Source organism: Corvus kubaryi, unplaced genomic scaffold, assembly GCF_017639235.1.
Source record: "Corvus kubaryi isolate FWS band 111438036 unplaced genomic scaffold, C.kubaryi_AGA036_p1.0 37396, whole genome shotgun sequence".
Taxonomy (NCBI): Eukaryota; Metazoa; Chordata; class Aves; order Passeriformes; family Corvidae; genus Corvus; species Corvus kubaryi.
Window position 1 is genome coordinate 24,035,055 of NW_024581135.1, and position 23,421 is coordinate 24,058,475.

At 35.7% G+C, this 23,421-nt stretch overlaps 1 protein-coding gene across 3 annotated transcripts in view; it reads right to left on the bottom strand.

Moving 5' to 3' along the window:
* CERKL (ceramide kinase like) overlaps positions 1 to 23,421 on the bottom strand; it is a 52,491-nt gene that overhangs the window by 23,098 nt on the left and 5,972 nt on the right. Inside the window, exons 1-3 of one of the 3 annotated variants that reach the window (XM_042040554.1) lie at positions 11,375 to 15,917; positions 7,623 to 7,865; positions 159 to 290 (exon numbers count right to left, since the gene is read on the bottom strand). In XM_042040554.1, coding sequence (XP_041896488.1) covers positions 159 to 290; positions 7,623 to 7,865; positions 11,375 to 11,417 — 418 coding nt within the window. In that variant the 5' untranslated portion in view covers positions 11,418 to 15,917. Of the gene's footprint in view, positions 1 to 158; positions 291 to 7,622; positions 7,866 to 9,506; positions 9,695 to 11,374; positions 15,918 to 23,421 lie in introns of those variants that run through there. The other 2 variants (XM_042040555.1, XM_042040552.1) reach the window with 2 other exon arrangements.

A 23,421-nucleotide genomic window follows, 5' to 3' on the forward strand; every position in this document is an offset into this window, starting at 1 on the left:
AACTTTTTTTTGACAAAATAAAAATGTATTGTGTTGTATTAACTAGAGTTCCAAATGCACTACTTGCAGTCAAAGGCAATAAGGTTTAGCAGTAAATTCAAACTGTGCTTAAGCATTAGTTTCACAAAGGATTAAGCTATGCTTTTGAAGCAACTTACCTGTGACATCAGTTTTTATGTCAGCAAGTTTAAAAAGAGGTGCAACTTTTTCAAAATAAACATGGGTGGCTTCCCTTTTGTGGCTGCTTGGATTAACAAACACTTTCAAGGATTTTGGTCTGTTTTGAAACCCTAGAAAGAGAACACAAAACATTTCAGATTACACACAACCTGACTATTTTTACAGCTTAAATGAATTTCTAATGTCAGAACTGTTCCAATAGTTTGACAGGTTAAGTAAATTATAGTTCAAAAAAGTCTAAATTTCTTCTTGCATGCCCACTACTTATCTTTAAACTACAGTATTGATTAATTTTGTGTGTACAGCTAATAAACAGTTGTAGGAATCAGAACAAAAGTGCATATGTCACAGCCTAGTTAAACCCTGATTCAGGAGCAGGATGAGTGTGAAGTTAAAAGTCTGGGCATCAAAAAAGAAAAGAAACCCAAACATAAAAATGTATCCTTGTTGGAATTCAATGTGACTCAATTTCAGCAGGCATACAAAAGTAACACCCAACAAAACTGACACCACAATCCAACACTTTTCTGAGAGTGCAAATCAAACAATCCAAGGGAAATTTCTTCGTTGTGAAAGAGGTACAAAAATATAAAGAAATTGAAAACTTGGCAGTATCATTTGGAAATCTGACAATTATTATTCATTTAGGTCTTTGGAGTAACAACATCCAAGGAAACAACACTGAGAAATACTGCTATGCAAAGCTGAACCTTGTCTTGCACATTGATCCCATGAAGTAATTTTATTATTTGAAATATGGCATTTTTGTTGAAGAGTAAGTAACTCACACTAAACCAGTAACATTACTTTTCAAGTTCTCTTTTCTAGAATTCCTACAATTGCTAGTGAGACTGCTTTGCTACAAAAAGCAAGCAGTAGTGTGCAATACTGCTCTTCTTTTGGCATTTACTTAAAACACACAATTTGAACAATTCTAAATTTTGTTTTAGTATCAGGGTAGACTATCACTTTCTTAGTCAAATAAAAGCTAGACTACCTGGCAAGTGTACTGCTTTCAACATTCAAGAACAAAATTAGTAGTAGGCCACAACTCCAAAAGGGAGTCAAGAATGAATGCACACTTTCCTGCCCCATGAAGAACATTAGTTCAATTTTTACAGCCACATGTACCTTCAGAGTGTCAGCAAGGACTCATTCCACTCACTCTACCTCAAAAACTGAACAGGAACTCAAAGAAATTATAACTAAATACTATTTCAGCATTAAAGAGGAAAGTATTCCTAAGATCAAAACATAATTATAAAAGTCACGGAGATTATTTTTTCATATATTTAAACACACCAAAGAATCTCAAAATGAAAACTAGCACTTTAGCCAGTTTGTGTCAAAAAATTTAGAAGATTTCTTAAAGATACTGAAGGAAATTATTGGATCAGCTTGCTGCTATAACATAAAAAGCATACACAAAAAATTGTATAACCATATGTATGTCAAAATGTTACACAGAGTGCCAAGTCATGGCACAGCAAAATAATCCTGGAGAATCCTGCATGTCCTCAGTAACAAATACCTGTGTTCATAATCATCTCTTTCAAAAGGAGAAAAAAGGAAATAAGGAACTTGGTGAGGGACTGCAGTTGTGTTGGAGGAAAGAGTTGCTGTTCATGAGGACCTGCTTAGCTACAAGAAAGGTCTGAGAAAAGCCTGAAAATATTCAATAAAGACAAACACAAAGCCCAGTACCTGAGCCAGCAAAACCTCAGAGCATGGGCTGGGGCTGGGCCAAGCAGGCAGCACCTCTTAGAGAGCACTGGCAGCTCCTGATGGGCGGGAGCTGGACACAAGGGAACAGGGCCACTGCAGCCAGGAAGGGCAAGGGCTCACTGGGCTGCAGCAAGAGGACAGCCAGCAGTGCAAAGGATATCCCTATACCCTTGTTCTCAGCATCTTTGGAGCCTGAAGCTAAAAAATTGCATCCACATTCAGGCCCCCCAGCACAAGACAGATGAAGTGGAGCAAGTCCAACAGAGGACTGTGAATACAACGAGGGGCCAGAACAGGCCACAGGAGAGTCACTGGCAGCCACCTTGGACAGCCTCAAGGACAAAATCTACCTAAAGGTTTTCCTTAAGCATCTACTGCGGGAGTAACAGGCCACCAAGCCAGGCTTCCTACAGGTGCAAGGACAAAGAGGCAGTGGACACAAGTGCCACAAGGAATATCCCAATGTGAAATAAAGAAAATTGCCCTTCACAATGAGGGCAGCTAAGCCATGGATGACATTGTCCATCCTTAGAGATTTTCAAAACTTATCTGGACATGGCTCTTAGCAACGTGATCTTTATTAGAAGCTCACCTGTCCTGAGCAGGAAGCTAGAACAGATAATCTCCAGAGGTCCATTCCAACCTAAATTCTTCCTGATTCTCTGGAAACGGCAACAAGGACTGCAGATATGTACTACAGTGGAATTTCTTATTACAGGAATTACAACATAAACAAGGAAGACTAAACAAAAGCTCCCAAAGACTATTATTACATATAAATAATCATCATAAACACATTATAATAATGCCTTAATTGAAATCTACTAACTGGTATTGCTGCAGTCTTTTAGAAGTCAGAAAAATATTAAGACCAAAAAAATAATTTCTGTGACTCTATCCTTTGCCTAAAGCATCACTAGAAATTAAATGGAAAACTGTAAGAATAAGGATTCCTGCTTCAAAAGAGAAAAGATTTAACCAAATCCATTAATGTGCTGTCATGTTTCTTATTTACAAGAACCTGTGATCAGCTGCTCCTCCTAATACTCAACCCCCCACCAACACCCAGAGCTAAAAAACTGTAAAAAATTACTTCAGTCATGGATATCTAAGTATACCTTGAAACTTACAAAAAACAAACCAGAAACACCCCCCCAAACATACAAATATAAGAATATAATACATAAAGCAGTGGGAAAGAATAGGAAACAGTTTGTAGAAGAGAAAGCAGCTGAAGTATCAAAAATTCTGTTACCCAGACAGTGTGAGTTACAGTATTGTGAAACAGACATCAGGAGAAAACTGAAGGGGATAAAAGCAAACATCACTACCTCACTTCAATGTTTTTGAGTATTACATGTAAAAAATTAACCCTAGGTGGTAGTATAAAGTTTCAGAAAAAATTCTAAGTAGGCAAAAGAAAATAGACTTTTCAGTTGGTGGGGGGAAAAAAATCCTAGATTTTTGAGGAAATAGTTGAATTTAATTTCTTTTTAAAGAAAAAAATCATTCATTAAACAATTCTAAACCAGAAACTGTATTTATGATTATGTATATTTGGCTATGGCTGAAAAGTCGATCAGAGCTAAGACATAAATCCTAGCAAGATTTTCAAGAACCAAATGCATTCGCAGGATGAAAGTATTACAATATTCTCTTTATGACTATTTGAATATCAATTTACTTTTTTAGAGAGATAAAATATTTCATTCACAGACTTTTTTTCAAACAAGGCTTTTGAGCAGAGATGGTACACTACTGAAGTGATTTTGTTTGTGACAAATAATTGCCAACTGACATGAAAGGATGATCACGACAAAATTTATTACTTTATCATTCCTAGTGTGCACTAGACACATTAAAACACACGAAACAACTGAGTTTAATGAAAGCATATCCAGTAACAGCCACAGATTAAACTTTCACACAATATTATTGTGAAGCTTCTTTAAAGTGTTTTTAAATAATAATCTTTTAATTGTCTTTAAACAGCATCTATATGAATGAATCAATGTCATTGACTACCGTGTGCAACTGATCCCAGTCTGCCAGCCTTTTGGGGCTCTCCTAACTGGTATTCTGTTATTGTTTTCTGTGGCTGCTCCATTTGAAACGAGCCAGCAGCCCAAAGCAGGAAGGCCAACTGTTCCCCCAGTACTAACAAATGTGCTAATATGCACTAGTTTAAACTTGATCTATCAAGTGAATCAGTGAACCATGAAGGGTGGTGGGTCAATCAGGGTGTTCTGAAAACAAAGGCTCCTAGGGCAGCAGAGACGCTGTGCTCAGACATACATCTGTGCTGCTTTCAGGCCTCGGCCTTAGGAAAATGGGTTTATGTTACAAAAGTTAAGAGCCTGGAATCATGTCATTACCACCTACATTTATAAATACTTTATACAACATTAGGAATATTATACATGAGAAAAACTAACAATATGAGACAGAGTTGTTAGAGTAACTATGGAGACACCACTGTTAATATTAACTAACCTAAGTTAATGTTTAACATTAATGGTTTAATTAAAACTTCATGCATGAAGTTTCAGGCATTCATATCAAATCCCAGTGTGATAGATACTGCAGAGCAGTAGATAAAAATAAAATGGACTTCATGCTTTTTTTGCTATTTTATCATTTATTCTTAACCACATTTACTGTCTTTTGTTAGTTTACAGAGTTTTTAAGTAAAGCTTTTTCAAATCAACCATTAGTAAGTCTTATCTTGTTAAAAAAAAATGGATAAGCATTGAAAACGGTACATTTTCTCTCATTTTTGAGCCTGTCTCAACCCTTTAAGAACCACTGTGTATTTGAATGCGCAGAGGATTTTAGATGAAACAGTGAATTCTACTGACACAGTGTGTCCCCACATGCCACGCCCGTAAGTCCTTTACAAAAAGATGTGTATAAATGGAAATCACAGAGTGGGGTGTGCACCAGGGCTGACATGAGATAACAGCACACTAGACCCTGTCTAAGCTGCCCTTTGGGGCCTTCCAGGAGCCAGCCCAGAGCCAAAGCTCCATAGGTGCATCAAGATGGCAGTGGTTATCTTACATCAGTTTAACAAACATGATGTGCAGAAGATCAGATTTCAGGAACACCACATCAGTGAGCAAGCTCTTCGTATCTAGCTGGCATGCACTGGAACAGCAGCAACATTAGGCAGAAAATAAGAACTTCTTTAAGTATGGGAAGATGGCAGTACATCTATTTAGTTACCCTGACACGCACACAAAAACATAATAGCAGTCACTGTAACTAAATTCTAAACAGTTATGTCTCTGTGTACTCACCTATATAACAGGCTTCATAAAAAATTATAGCCCAGTTTAAACTGAAGTACTCTGAACACAAATTTAAAGCAACAGAGGACACTCACGATGAATATAATAGAAATGAACAGGGAAAAACCATGTATGAAACATTCATGACAGACACAGATCACACAGTAAAAAGGAAAGTGTACATAAAATTTCAGAAAAAATAAAATCCTCATTAGAAGATTAGAAATTCAGATAAACTTTGGCTCGTATCATCACTGATAAAATTGCTATTGTTGTTCCTTAATTAATGTATATGTATAAAAATCTAAAAATTTGTCAAAGGGTAAGGTAAACAAGTAGAAATTGCATTTATCTGCAGAGGAAACACACCTGTCAGTAACATGTACTCCCATTTGTCAGAATGTCTAAATATTACTGACCAAATATATATATATTCTACTTTGATAAATCACCTGCTTTTAATTTGCTCCAGCCCAAAAAAAAAAAAAAAAATCCTTCCAGTAAATAATGCAGCAGTTAATGAAAAATTACTTTGTGATCAGATAGACTGGGGGAGGAAGGAGGGCAGGGAAGTAATTTTCACTATTTTAGAAGGATAAAACCAGAAGCAGCCAATTTGAGTTTATTAACAATGATGAGTCCAGCACTAGGACAAAAAAAAAAAAAAAAAAAAAAAAGCTGCAGCAAAAACTACGAAAATCCATTACTGTTTCACACAGAAATACCAGTCACTGAGAAATCAACAGAAGTCAACTGCATTGTATACTTTTAGTTCAAACTTAGAAGAATATACACATTAGCAACTGGTATTAGGAGGGGTTTGTGCAGTTATTTTTATCACTCTGAGTCCTGTTTATTCCTGAAGTGGAAGGCAAGGAGAAAAAATGTACTGATCAGAGATCAAAAAATCTGTACAAGGTCTGAGCTTATGGAGAAAGACTGAAGCAGGAACTTGAAACAGCATTGCACAGAATACTTTTTTTTCAGGTTCAGGTGGCTTCCAATTACAAGGCTATAAAACAGAGACTGCACCTCGAGGTCAAGGCAACCTGAGCTAGAGATACTGCAGCTTTTTTTTCTGTGAACATATGGTATCACTGCTCCTGATAGATGGAGGGTAATCTGGGAACAAAACAGACATTTGCTCCTTATGCAAATGTCCTTGCCTTTATGGGTAGCTGGAGATCTACAGGAATCCTGGCACTTCTGCAGATTGAGATATTTCATGATAAAGTCTTTCAAAAGGGGAAAAGGGAAGGCACTTTTTAATACACATCTTCATTGGGAAAATCCAAAGCATACTGTAAACAAACAGTGTAAGAATGCACCATTAATAACTCATGTTGTTTCTCTAATACCTGCTTGTGAAACTTTACTAGAAGCACACTATAAATTGTTATTCAAAGTGTTGTTACAAACACTACAGATGTACAAGATTTGAATTCCGTAACCCAGCTCAGTCTTAACAATTCAGCTGGAGTTCTAATAGTCTGTTACAAGAGAGACTGCTTTTCTTCTGTAACAAACAAACTCATTTGCTAAAATCTGTAAACAGAGGCACATTTTGGAGCTAAATCAGAGAGTTTAGTATTGGGGAAGGGGCGTCATTTTGGTTTTTTAAATCAAAAGTGTGCTATATTCTATGTCTTTCAAATACAAACTACAGTGAAAGGCTTGGATTTCTCAGGGCTCTTTTCCCTATATGGTTAATATTTTTTTCTTAATTTTGATGGAGCTTCCATAAAATAAAAAATAAAAGAAACCCCAACCAAGCAACCAACCTTATAACTGGTTAAACAAAGCATCCTGAAAATGGCATTAGCCTAAGCAAACACAGAAAGATATTTTTAAAGTAAAGAATTACCTTCCATCACTAGTGTCAATAAATTTTGTATCAAATTAGACAACAAGAGTCCTACAGAACCTTAAGAGCACTGCCCCCTGTGAATTTATGAAGATGAGGAAAGTATCTCCCATTAGTCTCCTAAAGAATCTGGAGGTCTCAAGTGGGATTCCCTAAACTGTCACCTGAAGAGCTCCCAGAAGTGCAACTACTGTAGTACCATCATGTGTGATGCAATTTCAAATGAAATTTTGTTGAAAATATCAACAAAATATATTATTTCATTCAGAAACAGATTTCCCAGAAGACTCTTCAGTCAGAATAAACTACTTATTTTCAGTAGCTTCCAAAACTCTTCCAAAAATAACATCAATTTGTTTCAGTTTTACACATACATTAGTCAATTATTGTCACTTTCCTAAATTTTACACTTCACCACGTAAAACTTCAGTAGTAAACATTTGGCAGAAATAATATTCATATCTGTGTCTTAATTTCTACAGGCAAAACGTTTCTAAGCTTCACTCAACCTCACGTATTGCCAATAGAAATAAATATGACATCAACCTCAATTAAATGCTTACCATTCAGAATTTCCTTCAGATGTCTAAACCATGACTGACAATGATCTTCACTTAAGTTATTTAAATGGATAGCACAGTCTGTAAGCTTATTCTCTTCTTTATTCAAGCATTTAAAAATTGTGATACCCAACAAAGTACCACCTTTTTTCTGCCCTGCAAAACGACGACGTTTCAGTTTTACTGAAAATACATCTTTCATTTCAATAATCTCCTCTTGAGCCTGTAAGGCCACACTGGAATCACCTGCAAGAGAAAAAAAGAAAAAAAAAAAAAAAAGAAAAGCATTACCAATATGTTTGGGAGTAACAACTAAAAAAAACATTGTTACAGCTTCATCTCTAGCTTCACTTCTCGCATCTGTTCATGCTTGCATTGAAACTTACTGTATATAATTTCCCTCAATCACTGGTCTTTTATTTTACCAACTTAGTTATGTATCCAGCTGTACAAACAAAACAATTTCAAAGAGGTTGTTTACTCAGCTTTCTGGTGTTCAAAAAAATTAATAAAATTTCACACTCTAAGAAATACTTTTTTTTGCATTTGCATTCAAAAAGCAAATTCTTTATGGTATTCACCTAAATCATAGCAATCACAGCAGTTGTACACTCCTAAATCATAGATCAGAAAGTGTGCTATGACCCAAGCTGACTATATGCTCACTATATTTTTTTATTTGATACAACCATTGCCTTTTGTGTTTATATTAGAAATAAATCAGAAAATATTTAAGCAAAAATAGACAAATAAAGCAAAACTCTATTACTCATCTTTGCTTTCATTTTTGATGTATGAATTCAGTTTAGAAGACAAGAAAAACAGTTTCAAAAAAGTTCTTGGGACAGTTCAAGATCCTCATCCCAAGGGAGATTTGTGTTAGGCAAAGTGAAGGTTTTGTTATCTTGGAGCTGTTATTTACATGGATGCTGTGGCTGCAGATGCTATCACTTCATTTCCAAGTGCATTTTGGAAATGTATCAACTGAGCCACTGTAGTACAGGCTTCTCCCTTTTCTGCTCTCTTGAGCTGCATTTCGATTCCTCAAAAACAAAGTCAAATACACAAACTGAAGGAAAAGTGTCACCATTTCTGTAGGTATCAGATTCTCTGGACACAGAAAGGTTTCCCTGATTTCTTCGTAATTACAGCAGATCTGATACAGCAGGCCAATAAAGGTCCCTTTGCTGCCCAAGGAAAGAAACTCTAGAAACCAGAAAACTTCCCCAAATCCAGCAACAGCTCTGTCAACTGGTTTCTCAATAACAAAAACCATAACAGATTCTGTTTGATGAATAGTTGATACATGCTGTACTGAAGTGCTGGGAAAAGTCTATTTTAATTGTCATCCTGGGAAAGGTGGGCAGCACCACCACCTTCATTATACCACATGAAGCTGAGGGTTTCAGAAAGTCATACTTCCTCTGGGCAGGAGAAAGACCACTTTGTCAATTCTTGTAACAGTTTGATGCTGGCATTTCTCAACATCATTTCTGGAAGGAGACTATGCAGTGATCATCTCTCTGTCCAGGAATCTTGGATGACTTCTCCTCAGCCATGCTAACACAGCTAAAGCTCAAAACAATATTACCTCTCCTCACAGTTCTCAAACAATTCGTTTTTTCCTGTTCCATACCAAATAACCTGCTACAAATAGAAGCATGACCTTGCTATACTTCCCACATATTTTTCCCAGCTTTTTCTATTTTACCATCCTAATTTCTGTGTAAATCAGCTACTAAGGTGTAAAACTGGACTGAAATCATTCCGTTCTTAGCAGGAATACTGTGACAAGTAAATGTTGGTGTGCATTGAGATAGTACACAGGAAACTGTCTGTAGTGCAGATTTTCAGAAGTATACAGCAAATAAACAGGAGGAAACTCACCTAAATAGTTTTTTTAAAACCCCAACATAAATCTTAAAAGTACTGTAATGACTGCTGTAAAAGTATTTTCATTCAATGTATCCTGTAGAAATGAGGGAGCTGAGGGGGGAAAAATACTGTATGATTCCATTTGAACTATGACTTTACACAGACTCCAAGTGGACATTGTACAAACAAACTTGATACAAACATTACCAAACCCAAGATCTTCATTTTTGTCAAACTTTGTATTGCTCTTCTAAAACATTTAGGGGTAAATAGTCTCTGTAAGTCTGAAATGAAAAACTGACTGGTTATGTCCCATATCACTTATCTAGAACTACATAGTTTAATACCTATATTAAAGATTTGTTTTTATTTTTAAAACAGATTTTTTGAGGGGTCTGCTTATGTTTTTTTCACGAAGTCTCACTGTGAGACACACAATACACTGAACATGCCAACACACAACCTCAATGCTTTAGTGAACAAAGACACGTGATATATAACCACAACCATTATGCAGCCATAACTGAGCTGCAGCATTCATTTCCCCAGACCAATACAAATATTTTAAGTGGGCTTGCTTTTAAAATACTTTTAAATAAATCATACTTTTTAATAAATCATATTTTGGATTTAACTCTTAGTTCTGCTGAGGATATCACAAACTCTATAATGCCAATGTTATGAATGTACACCACAAACAAGTTACAAACATTAGTCTACTTGACAGGCACAAGTCAAGGAAAATGAAGGCCTGTTAAAATACTTTTTTATTCCCCACTAGCTTTCATAGAATGACATTTAGTCATAAACCAGGTAAGGCCTGCCTTTTCTTTTCATGACTATTTCAGCAGGTTACTTATTTGCTCATGCATCTTCCTCTTACTCTGTATTTATCAAATTCTTACGTTGCTCAGATGCATATCAAAACTTTTGATATTTAAAATAAAACATTCTTACTAGGCAGCACCAGACTTTCAAAACCACTATTTGACTTGGTTGTTTTACAGGAATACATTTCTAGATGCTACCTGGAGAAGGATTTAAACTCTAGGAATGTTGAACTATAAAAAGCTGTCATCCTCAGGTTTTAATTTGTAGAGGAAATGTTGAAGCAGCTAGTAGGATTAGGACAGCCAATTTTTACTAAAGTTGTAAAGAAATCTGCATAAAATCCAAGGCAAATTCCATAATTTTCATCTTCTCTGCTTACTGAAAATAAGACCATCCCAAATGCAGTAAAATTTTATAAAACAACTCAGATAAAGAAAATTTAAGTCACGAGCTGTATTTATAAAATACTTCTAGTATGAGACAACAACCAGGCTAATAAAATATTAGTATAAAGTATGTAAGTAAATAAAGCATATATTGGATTCAACACTTTTTTAAACTTCAAAAACCGTATTGGCTCATTAGTATCGTATTGGTTATTGCGAGCATTTTCAGGACATTAACTGTCCTCTCACATTACTTAGAAAGATATTGGGTACCATCTGTTCTTGCAAGAGATTTAAGTATACATCTATTAGATATCATGCTATTTATTTAATTCAGTACCCACTTCCCATTGTTGTATCTTCTGAAAAAGAGAAGTCAATTTAATTACAAGGAATAAAGATAATCTCTTCTACCGGGCTGCCCTGTCATCATGAAAGCACAGAGGGAACCTGTATAAAGTAGGTTACAGGCGTTAGGGAAGAGCAAAACGAACAGCACTTAACATTTAACAAAGATCTAACAAAACCACAATATATGGCACTTAAAAAAAAAGGTTACTATAAGCCAAGGGCTTGTCTAAATCAATCTCAGCACATCTGTCTGATGTAGAGCGTAAACAGGATTAGAGTTGGATTTATCTGCTTGACGCTAATTGTACTCACAGTTTCTGCACATGTCCACTTTTTTTTTTTCCAAATGCAGCATGAAAAAAAGAAAAATCTGCCTGGATAGATGAATTTCTAGGAAGTTTTATGCCCCTATTTATCGTCTCACTAATTTCAAGCAATGAGACTATCCTACATTTCTCCTACTTATGGTAGTCTAATCTCTTATTTAACAAAAATTATGTCTAAATCAACCATACTGAGCTAAATCAAAAGATGAGGGACTAATACACTCAAATAGAGTTTAACTGTTAATAGCAAGCCAAATTTTAATTGTTAAGAGTTTTAAACTAGGCTTTAAACATACTACCTCATGTTTACAGCAAAATTGATGAAAATACATGCAAAGAAAAAAAGCAGTACTATGAAAAATAGAACAGTTTTAAAGAAAATGTGGTATTTAAATATAAACACCAACAGTTCAACAAGGAAACACTTTTTGGACTGTTATCTTACCACAGAGGCCCAACATCTAGAAGTGGTACTTAAGGACTTGATTTCCATAACAAATATCTGGAGTACATGGAAAATATCAGAAAACACACATGAAATGTGACTATAATTCAAGAACAAGAGTTGGACACAAAGTAAAGTGTGTTATACTCCCTTGGTCACAAATGCTTCCTCTGACCTTTGGCAAGACACCCAGTCCCCCCTGACTATAATGAATAGATAAATCTTTTTTATACATTTTAGGCTCTCTGTCCCACTACATTCTCAAAGTTTACTTCCTTAATAGTGAATTGATATAGCTGAGGGCAGTGTAACTTAACAGAAATAATTAGAAATTTTTAAAAAATCATCAAGACTATACCAAAGCAAATATAGCAATCAGTACTTATTAAAGAAGTGGTTTATAATAAAAACACTTCTTTATTATAAAATTGATCACAGACCATCCTACACTGTATGAACACTACTTTTAAAATAACCATTCAAGACATACAATAAAACATAACTGTATTAATATAAACCCAAAAATAAAATAAATAGAATTAAAAATTAAACTAGTTTTGACAGTATGTCTATAAATCTATGTTTAGGAATATTTAATATGATAATGTCTAATGCATATAAACCAGCACCTATTAGCCCATCAATTATTAAGCCCATTTTTCCCTCACTGTAAATCAGCAAAGCACGATAAGCAGCATGCAGCTGATTCATAAAACCTCTATAGCTTTCAGCTACTTATTGATTAAAAAGGGCTGGAAAAGCAGGTATGATCATTCTTGCCAGAAAAGCCAAGAAACACTGTAAAGCTTGTCTGGCTCTTTAGCACTTATTTAAATACTCTAAACATGAGACAGAAAAGCTATTTCAAAACACATGAATTTTGAATGATTTTTTTATTTCAAAAATATAGGTCATGCAACACTTCTGGCAAAATTTGATACTATGCCTCTTACTCTCTGAAAGCAGAGAAAGCAAAATTCCACTTTCTGCTTGCCAAAAGTATCAAACAGTAAGCTGAGGAGAAGGTGGTACAGCAAAAGCCAGGTTGGGGAGGGGCTGATTTTCGTTTGAAGATTAGCTTTATGTTACTCTAGTCCTTCTAAAAGGTGGTGTAGAAGTTTAACACAAGCAAGGCCCTAACCTAGAAACACATTTCTCAGACTGTGTACAATGACCTGCCTGGGAGCAGCAAGGAGTTCAGAAAGTACTACAAGGGACTGAAGAGATGCATCTCAGTTTCTCCAGAGCTGGAGAGTAAAAGCAGGGTGCAACAACTAACTTCACCTTTTAATGGCAGCTATCCACTTGCAGCAGCAGCTGTATTCCTTCAGGGCAGAAAACTGAGCTTAAAAACATCTGACAGGGATACAACCCATTTTCATTCTCCTTTTCTAGAGAATCTTAGTGTGATGTATTTTGCCAAGCAAACGCAATACCTTGCTGCTAATCCGTCTCTCAACACAAGACACCCATCCTCGACTCACCTGCCATGACTGTGCAGTCCAGCCCTTCTCCTGAAGTCTGGCTCTGCTTAGTCAAATCAACCCCCTAAAGTAACACAGATTGCCCACTTTTTCTTTTCCCCCTGCCTAGTCTTCTGACAAGTTGTTTAGTATAAGCAGCTCAACACCAGTCCTATAGAACTAGAGATGCTACAAATTGATAAGAAAATTCACAGCAGGGAAGAAGGAAGAACTGGGACTGTCTCCTTTCATCAGCAGGAAGTCAACATGCCTTGAGCCAATCTGCTGTGCATTTTCACTTCCAACTGCTAACTCCCCAAAGATCACTGAGATCAATAAGAGTCTGCAAGAACTGGAAGAGATGAACAATGGCTTCTCTTAATTCTTTAGCGTTCTAGCGACATCTTATACATTAAAAGAAAATTGTAAGTCTCAGAACTAAACTCCACTTTACAAAACTATAATGACACATTCAGTTACATTTCATTGGACAAGGAGTTATCCACTCTTCCAGCTTAAAGAAGTCATCTTGTTTTAAACTATCATCACAGATAGCTACCTCTAAAAAGAATATTTTTATGAAGAATAACTGACATAATAAAAAAATAAAATTCTGGAACAAATTTGTACTTCAGATTTCAATTTTTCAACACAATACTAGCAAAAAACCCAATAAACCCAGTATTTTCCAATGCAAACCTCAGTCATGGGATAAAGGCTTACATTACATAATAGAATAATTTCACTTATTTTTAAACAATTTTACAATATTCACAGCATGGGTAAATCCATCTAAAACTGTAACCTCCTACCTTTCATCTTCCCCTCTTGTTTCTTACCACTTTTCAAATGGCTCTTTCCCCCAAGACACCACAACCAGCTGATTCCAATTCCTGTTCTCCACCATACCTGTTAAAAACTAATCCTCAAGCTTCTGAACATCCCCATCAAATCAAGAGGGCTGTTGCACACACAGCCCCTGTGCACAGTATCATATCACAGCAACTGGAGGAAGAGCAGCTTTAGGGAACATTTGGAGTAGTCCTTGAAGTCTTGAGTTCGACCATATTCAAGCACTTAAAATTCGGTTAACTTTCACTACAGCTTTAAAAGAGGGCAATAGGCAAACTTCTGAAAAAGAACAACTATCACCAAGCTACTAAGTTCTGGCTGAACCAAAAGAAAAGAGGATTCTGGCTACTGGCAGAGCAAATATGGGAAGAGCTCAATTGATCCCATGCTGTAAGAGCGTAGTTTAGTACAGCTCAGAGGCTGGTTTTGCTGGAGCTGATACCTTATGGAGAAAGGCCAGGTTTGGGGACTTTCCCTCTGAGCATGACCAGATCTCAGAGTGACACTTGTACACAGCACTGGGGGTCTGCTTGATGCCCAGCAGGCCACAGGAAAGGCCTTTCCTCTTGAAATGAGGCTCATTAGACATCTATCCATCAAGCTTTCATTAGTGTCTTGATTCAGCTCTCAGAGCAGTGAAGTACCTTGCTTACTAACTACAAGCTAATGGCAGAATTTCATTAGAAAAGCATACTGAAACTGGCAGTTTGAAAAGAAATCCAATAGCTTATTGAAAAAATACCTCTGCAGAAAAGTGTGACTGAAGCTTTGGCAGAAGTACTAATGCTGTTCCAGAAAAAATCTTCACCCTAAGGAAGAGTTTCTCCTTCATTCTACAAGAAAAGATTTGAGGGAGATGATGAATTTAAAAATAACAAGATCTATTGGGAATAATATTAGAACAACAAGGTAAGCTGAAAGGAAGTAAGGCAGACAATGACTGATTCCCATCCTGAAGCATTTGAGAGGATGGATGAAGCAAAGGTTTTGCTTTTAATAATTACATTTTATTATTAACACCACTGCAAGAGAGAGGTCACTGGAAATATACTATAGAAAGCTCTACATTTTATGTTAAGAATATGGTCCACATACTGCCTAATTTCATAACACGATTTGAAAAGCAGCTGTAAACCTTTCATTTAGTGGCTGAAACTTTGAGGCTTTTCATTTAGTGAGAGGAGTTATGTAAGAAACTTTAGAGTAACAACAGGGTAAAAAGCGCCACTGATTTCCATCATTTTCCAAAACCTCTGCAAACCTCTGCATCAGATTAAATGACTGGTCTTACACAGACCAACCATAAAGCCATCATAAAATGGAATTTATTTTGAGAGAGATTTCTGAAATAAACAGAAGACTGGGATCTAATAGCCTACATGATTTAACAGAATGGGTTAGCAGAGCTGAAATATACTAAAGAATCCCCAAAGACAAAACATGAGCTTAATTTTACATTTCCTCGAAAACATCTCACACATACACAGTGTTATGTACCTACTAATTTATGTTACAATCATGCAATTACTTCTGTCATTTCAGAAAATAAAGCGAAGTGGGGAAACAAATGACCTGTTATGGCCATACGACATTACTGAGTTTGATTAAGTACAAGTTAATAATTACTTTTACTTGGAGCCTTACTTGCACCAGATCTGCCTCAGCCTCAAATACAGATTTAGAAATCATCCATACTGCTAAATACCAGTGTTTCAGGGAACTCAATATGCCTCAAATATTGGAATCTTAGTCTTTCCTGGAAAAGATTTTCAAGAAATATTTTCTTCAGGAAAAAAGAACAAGCAGCCCATTCTAAACATGTGTCAATGTCCTTCTGTAAACTATTGATAATTCATGTACCCTAGTAAGTCATACTTTTATTTATTAAAGCATAGCTATCAGCTGCTAGATGAGCTTATCCAGGAACTTCTACATGTTTGGCTTTATCCTCATTGATCTCTGATCTTTTCTTTTTTTCAGAGATTTATGAAGGAAACTCTGCCATCCTTTGTATCATTGTATCTGCATCTCCTACAGTTGCCCAAGGGCAAGAGATGGCAATAGCACCACCAGAATCCTCTGACAAGCATAAAACCCTTCCCTCACTCCAACGCTCAGTTGCCACTTAGGAACAGGAAGAATGCAGGCTGCACCACTTTGCCTGCAGGGTGAATGAATCCTATTTTGTTCATGTACATCACACTTGTAACAAACTTAAAAGAAAGCACCAAAAACCCCCAGAATTTTGTTAGATGATCTTTTTAATATAGATTTTTTTCCCCCTTCTCCTTATGGACACTGTTCATATTTCTCTAACTTTGTAAAATATTTTGTCATATTAAAAATATAATTTATATTACATTATAGATGTACAATACAAAAATTACTTAGAACACAACACCAAATTTAAGGTATTCTTAGTCAATTGTGCAGTATACAAATTAGCACTTCATATAAAGAGAAAGCTTAAAAAATGCAACACTCCAGAAGCTTTCTGGTATTACAATTATTTTTATTATATAGAATTGACTCCATTTGCAATGATGCATAATTCTGTGACTGAGGAAATTACATTCTCAGACTTTCATCAATTTTAAATTTTTTTTGTAGCTTACCACTATGACAAATCTCTCACAAAAGATTTGATACCAATATGATGTGACACAACTGAACCAAACCTTAATTTCACTCACAGTAAGAAATCACAGGATTAAGTAACACTGTGCAGTCTTTTAGAAAAGTTTATTGCTTCCAGATGGATGCAAGTTTCCTTTCAGCACTGATTGTATCTTCTGTACACAGGGTGCCAGTGTTACTACAAATATAGTCAAAAGTAGTTATAAAGATAAATTGTTAAAATATTGACATAAACAAGCTCATACAATAGTGTCTCTGCACAAAGTAAGGACAACTACATTAGAGTGCTGCCTGTCACAAATGTTCAATACAAAAACATGCACACCCTTTTTAGAAATTACAACCCGTATATGAACAAGCACAAATTTCCAAGGTATTCATAAAATGATTTCTAATTCCAACTGTGTGCTCTTTGCCCCATGTTGTGTAGTGCCATGTGTTTCCCTGCATGGTGCACACCACCAGGACGCCCACCTGTGCCCATGTATCTGCACCAAGCTCAGGATACACTCACTTCATTTAGCAGCAGAACTGCTGCATACACACTGCAACACACGTCAAACGATAACTGTAAATAATAAATATCTTCAAGCTAATTTAAATTTCAGTCCATGTGCATCAAACACTGCAGATGTAGCAACAGGTCTACAAAATGTTTAGCAGAAAGAGTAATTCTAGGAAATATCTATAAAAAAATCTATAAAAAAATCATATACAATGCTATTTTGAAAATCAAAATACACTCGAAATTATCAGGTGAAGCCATTAATTTGAGTTGTTTTGATATTTTATGTTGTTACGCTGTTCACAAGTTATACGAATAAATGGTAATGAGTCATTTAAAACATTATTTGAAATTTTCATGACATTCTCAAAAATCTGGAGATCTCCATTTTGAATTGTGACGTAACCTGTGCATAAAGTAGGATAAGTTAATGCATTTCAGAGAACATGCAGAATTCATAAAATGGTTTATGAATAAAATGTCAACATTAAGTTCCATGAAATTCAAAATTAAGTAGAGAGATAATTTTCACTTTTATATCAAACTACATTAGTATATTAATTTATATACAGAAACCTACTTATTTTCTGCCAGGCTGATCAACAGCTTTAAAACAGAGACACTTGTCAAAAAAACCCTCCAAAAAAACCCACCCCAAAATGCTCCACAATGTATGCTTTGCATCCTGGCATGCACCGACAACTTCAAACAAGCATCTCCTCTGCACCTTAAGCAAGTTCTTTGATATCTACCACCAACTTCTCTCCAGTACAGTAACTGCAGCTACACGTGACATTTACATATCCATTCCTAATCCCAGTACTAAGTACTAAAATCAAACAGAGAGATTACTGATCGACATATCAAAAAAACCCCAAAAAACCAAAACACAAACAAGCCAGTTTCTGATCAGATTTCACTGTTGAATAATCACGTAAAATGACAAAGATGCACTTCAAATCTCCCATAATACACACAAATTTTTACTCCCCAAAACCTTTTGAACGCTAGCATTACACCCATATGTACAGGTATTACCACTATGAGGTTGAAGTAAATAACTTACTTGTAGATCCTATGAATTTTATTCATAGCATCAAGTTCCTGCATATGGTTCCAGGGTCAGAGAACAATTCCAATTCAGAGCACCCACACAGCAACAGAGAGATGCATCTTCAAACTCTCCAGCATGCACTTGCTCAGTGTGTTATTGTTACTATTGCATGCAAATTTTCCTCTATCACAATATTAAACTTATTTTGCTCATTTAAAAGTAAATTTAACAAATGTGAGTTTCCACACATATCCAGCTACACATTACAAATCATACAATAATCTTTGACTTAGCCATAAAGTGAATTAGTGCCAGAAAATTATCACCACCTGTGTTGAAGAAATAATCAGTATTGATACCTTGGCACACATCTTTAAGCTGCTGACATAAAAAATGGAAATGGATGTTTCATATTAAGGTTGTCTTCTGTGAACATCAGAAATCTTCTCAAATATATTTATGGAAAAATACCAGCAAAGCATATTGAAGCTACACTTTTTCCTTATTTTGAGGCTGATCAAACTAAATCATTCTCAATGGCTTCAGACTCTTATCCTATACAAGCCAAACTATGTCTTTGGAATTTAACTTCCTTTCTCCACAACAAAAATAAATATATTAAAAAACCCCAAGATTATAATAATTATAAGCATTCATATGAACAATATTTTCAAGGGAATTATGGCTAAGAAATTCAGGTTTCCTATATAGTCTCCTACTGCACTGTAATTCTTAACCAACATTTAATTAAATTAACCCCTTGGTATTTTTTCAGGCAAAGAACATGCATTCTTTAAACTGTATTGTTCCACCAATAAAAATAAGTACCATGGCGATGGAAGGCTAGGCAAACTGAAGTTCAAATTTTATCATTAAATCTTGCTTGGCACTGCAGACACAGGTGGAACTACAGACTAGTGATGTGTGTGCTTTTACTCAAAATATCATTTAAATATAATTTAACTGGTTTCTGGTATGTAAGACCAGCAATACCAGGACAGAGCAAGCATCCATCTGTCCCAGTATCTTATATCAAACCATAGCCATAAGCAGATGCTAAGAGAAGAGAAGGATAAAGGAAGCATTTATTCTCTTTCCCACTAGTACTTTTCCATTCCCCACCTGTTTTCATTTGGGACACCCTGAACTGACTGTGGTTTCTACACATTTAACAGCACTCAAATGATGCCTTCCATCTCCATCTGAATCCACAAAATCTTTTAGCACTAACAATTTTTTGGCAGTAAGTTTTACAATTCTCTTAGCTATTCATTTGGTTTTCAGCCTGGTTCTTCTTAGCTTATTAGAAGCACCTTATTTCTTATGTTGCAAAACTGCCACTTTGTCCAGGCCACATGTCAAGAACCTTCCTTTTAGACCAAAAAGTGCCAGCCTAGTCCACCACTCTCATCCAGAAGCCATTATGTACCTTTAACCACAGTCACCCCTTGAACCTTCTCCAGTCCCACATCACCTTTGCTGAGAACACCAGAACTGCACACAATATTCAAGACACTGTTAAATAACTGCTGGTTTATAGAGCATACAAACATCTGCTTTAGTCTCTATTTACGTTCTAATTATCCTTAACATAATAATCCTAACAACTGTTTAAGTGACAGATGACATTTTCCACATGATAAACCTATAATTATACACATTAGAAATGGTATAGCTACAGCTCCTGATCTTTATTCCAAGCTGATGGCATTCAAATAAAAGATCAATACATTACACTATGTGCAATTATTCCAACTCTCAGACTCACTGTCCCGTTGCCTGGTCAAATCCGTAAAACTGCCATGGCTCTGAATTTGTGCTGTAGGAAAGAACTTGCTTTATTACTCTGCTCCCACATAAAATCAATATTGCTAAATGCTAATGAAAAAGGCAGTATCTCCCTTAAGCAAGACAAACATTTATAAACATATAAATCATTATAAGTTCGGTACTGAATTCCTGTGTGTACCTTCCCCAAATGGTTTCCATAAAACAAGTGAGACCTAGGAACAAAATTTCAAAATCACCACTTGCTTGTTTCCCTCATATTTTAAGTAATTAACTACTCAACAAATGTAAATGCTAAAAAAAAATGCTCTTATTTAATTTTCATTTGTACTACAGTTAAAAAAACCCAAACATTGATCAGGTACTCTTTTTTTCTGCTAAGCATTGTTTTCCAAACCAACTCTAGTTGCTACTAGCCTTGTTTAATGAGCATGTTGCAGTCAAGTGACCAAGAAACATTACATTTGACATGAAATACTCAGAGTATTCTTTTTCCTTTAATAAAAACAATACAAAATTAAAACCAGACATCTAGATACAATCTTTTCCCAATCATGGTAACATACAATACACGTAGGTTTACCCGAGAATGTGTCAGCTGCAGAATTCACTGAATGAAACCACAAATCCGTTCAAAGTTTGATGTTGACATCAGTTACCACCATCTATAGCCATTTAACTGTTAGGGTATTATATGCTGGCACTATGATAATTTTGATCCCTAGCTAATCACCTCACTCCAAGTTAAATTACATAGATGTGACAGAGCAGACCTTTGGGAAACCCAAAACCATCCAAGTGTAAAATCTTTCAGTACCTTTCTTGACAGAGCTGTTTGACAAGTCTCCAAAAGGCCATGCAACAAACAGGAGAGCAGGGAGAGGACTTGGACAGGAGCAATCTCATTTTGAACCATCTTCGGAACAGTCAACAGATCAGCCAAGCAAAGACGTGCTATTTTCATACCAAAACCCAGCAAGTTACCTGGATTTTTTTCCTATTTATTGTTAGCAATTTATTTACAAGAATTTTCACTCCTTAGAATTACACAGGCTTTTTTCAGAAGTCATTTTCATATGTCATTTTTAAGTGAGAATATTTATTCTATTTCTACTATGCTGTACTAAAACAACGCAGAAAAATATAACTACAAGATAATTTTTAAACTTCTGTCAAATGACAGGAGGGTAATATAACAATGAGCATTTAATTACCCAAACTCAGATCAGTACATGCAAAACAGCATTATATTTAGTGGTAAGGATTTATTGCTGTTACCCTTAACTTGATCATTCACGTGTCAAATTTTGTTTTTCCAAGACTGCCTGCACTGTGTAAAGATCTGTTTCCAGGATACCTACAATTGTGCAGTACATAACATCTGTTGCTTTGCATTTTCAGAGCCTCACAAAGAATACTTTCCTATATTCACTTGAGTGTATGGACTGACAGAACAGATATATTGTCACAGTTCAAATAAACTGACAACTACAGCAACGATTCAGTACTGAAAAGCATCCAACTACCTACCATCTGACGTTGCTCAAACAGGCAAAAGCCCGGAACTTCAGAGTTCAGCACTGAATTCTGTTAATGAACTGACCATTTGTTTAAACTTGCAACACGCAGGCAAGAAATAGCCACACTCCAGACTAGAGAACTGTGACTTAAACCAACTCACTGAAAAAATTGTTGTCAGTGATTTAATATATTCCTATGACAACTAAGTGAGAAGTCGGGGAAGGAGGAAGTTGCAGATCTTAAACATAAGAAGTGAATTGTCTTTCATCAAATCCCTTACAGGTAGCCTACCAGACATCAAGGCTCACATGAATATTCAGGCCTAAAATTTCCACGGTTTTTTTATAACACCTGGTTTCACTGTTCAAATCTTCTTTTCAGCTAAAGGGGGAAGGGTTCCTAAATTGCAAGAGAAGAGCTCCAAAACATCTTCCCTAGTGAAATAGTTTGAGATGTACCGTCCACACCTTTAGCCCACAGACACCTGTATTTTTGAAACAACCTGAACAATTGAAAGGAAGATATTCTAGTCACTTATTTCAAGTCAGCAGTTAAAAAAATTTTAAAAATTTAAAAATCACAACCCAAAAAATTGACAGTTCATGTCTATGAGACAGGAATCAATTTAGAAGAGGATCCCGGTAAAACACAATTCTATCGCAGTCACAGTACTACATGACAAAAAGGTCAAACTTTGAAAGGAAACAGCAGATACCACCACAAAACTAGCAGATGTTCCTAAAGGATCATCTGTACAAAAACATAAGCATATGTGAGAGAAATCCAACACTATCATGAAATCAGTTGGTGTCTAACATAATAGCAGTTCCTTATGGCAATATGGTAATACATGTATCAGATACTCAACACATTATGGTCTTTTGTCTGCACATACTGTTACAACAGAAGTCATAAAAACCAGGACCACTGATTTCCTTGAAAGGAAAACATTAGTTCCACAGCCCACTAATGTTAAGTTCCACAGACTACTCAGTTCTTCAGGTTACATTCTCAGATTTTCACCCACTTAAGCTTTTTCATAAATTGTCTTAGTAGGATAAAAATATCTTTGGAGTACTGCACGTACTGAAGAAAAACTTCCTTCTAAAGACAGTGCATAATATAACCAGACATACCTAAATGAAACAGCAAACAAAAAGGGATTTCTTCTATCCAATACCTATTTGTTTGGGTTTTGCATAATTGCAACAGTATCTATTATTTACCTGCTGCTTCTGCAACATACATAGTTAACAAGACATTTACAACCAGAAGAAAATTGTTTTTCTAAGTTTATTTTTATTGACTCCAACAAGAGCAGATGACAGATTGTCCGGCTTTTATTTCTATTTTGCAACTGTAAAAAAAACTATGCATTTTCCAATTAACCACACTTAAAGTCAAGATAAGCTGACAACACTTGATGCAATAGGAAAAGACAACAGCGCATAACAGAGGGATACAGATTCAGGGATGATATGGTAAAATGACAATCAAAGAAAGAATATAACCATATCTAGAATCTGAAAGAGGAGTTAAAAAATTAGCATTCCTCAAGGGCCAAAAAACAGGATAATTAAGAAACTGAGATAGGGGATTTCTACATAGATAAGGGATTTGACTGCATACTCTTTAATGATTTAAAAAGAACATTAATTTACACTGAGAAAGGGACTCAGTGTTACAGCACTATTGTGGATATGAAAATACCACTGGCATGGGCATCAAAGATTGGTTGCATACCAACTTTTTCTTAATATACACCTTT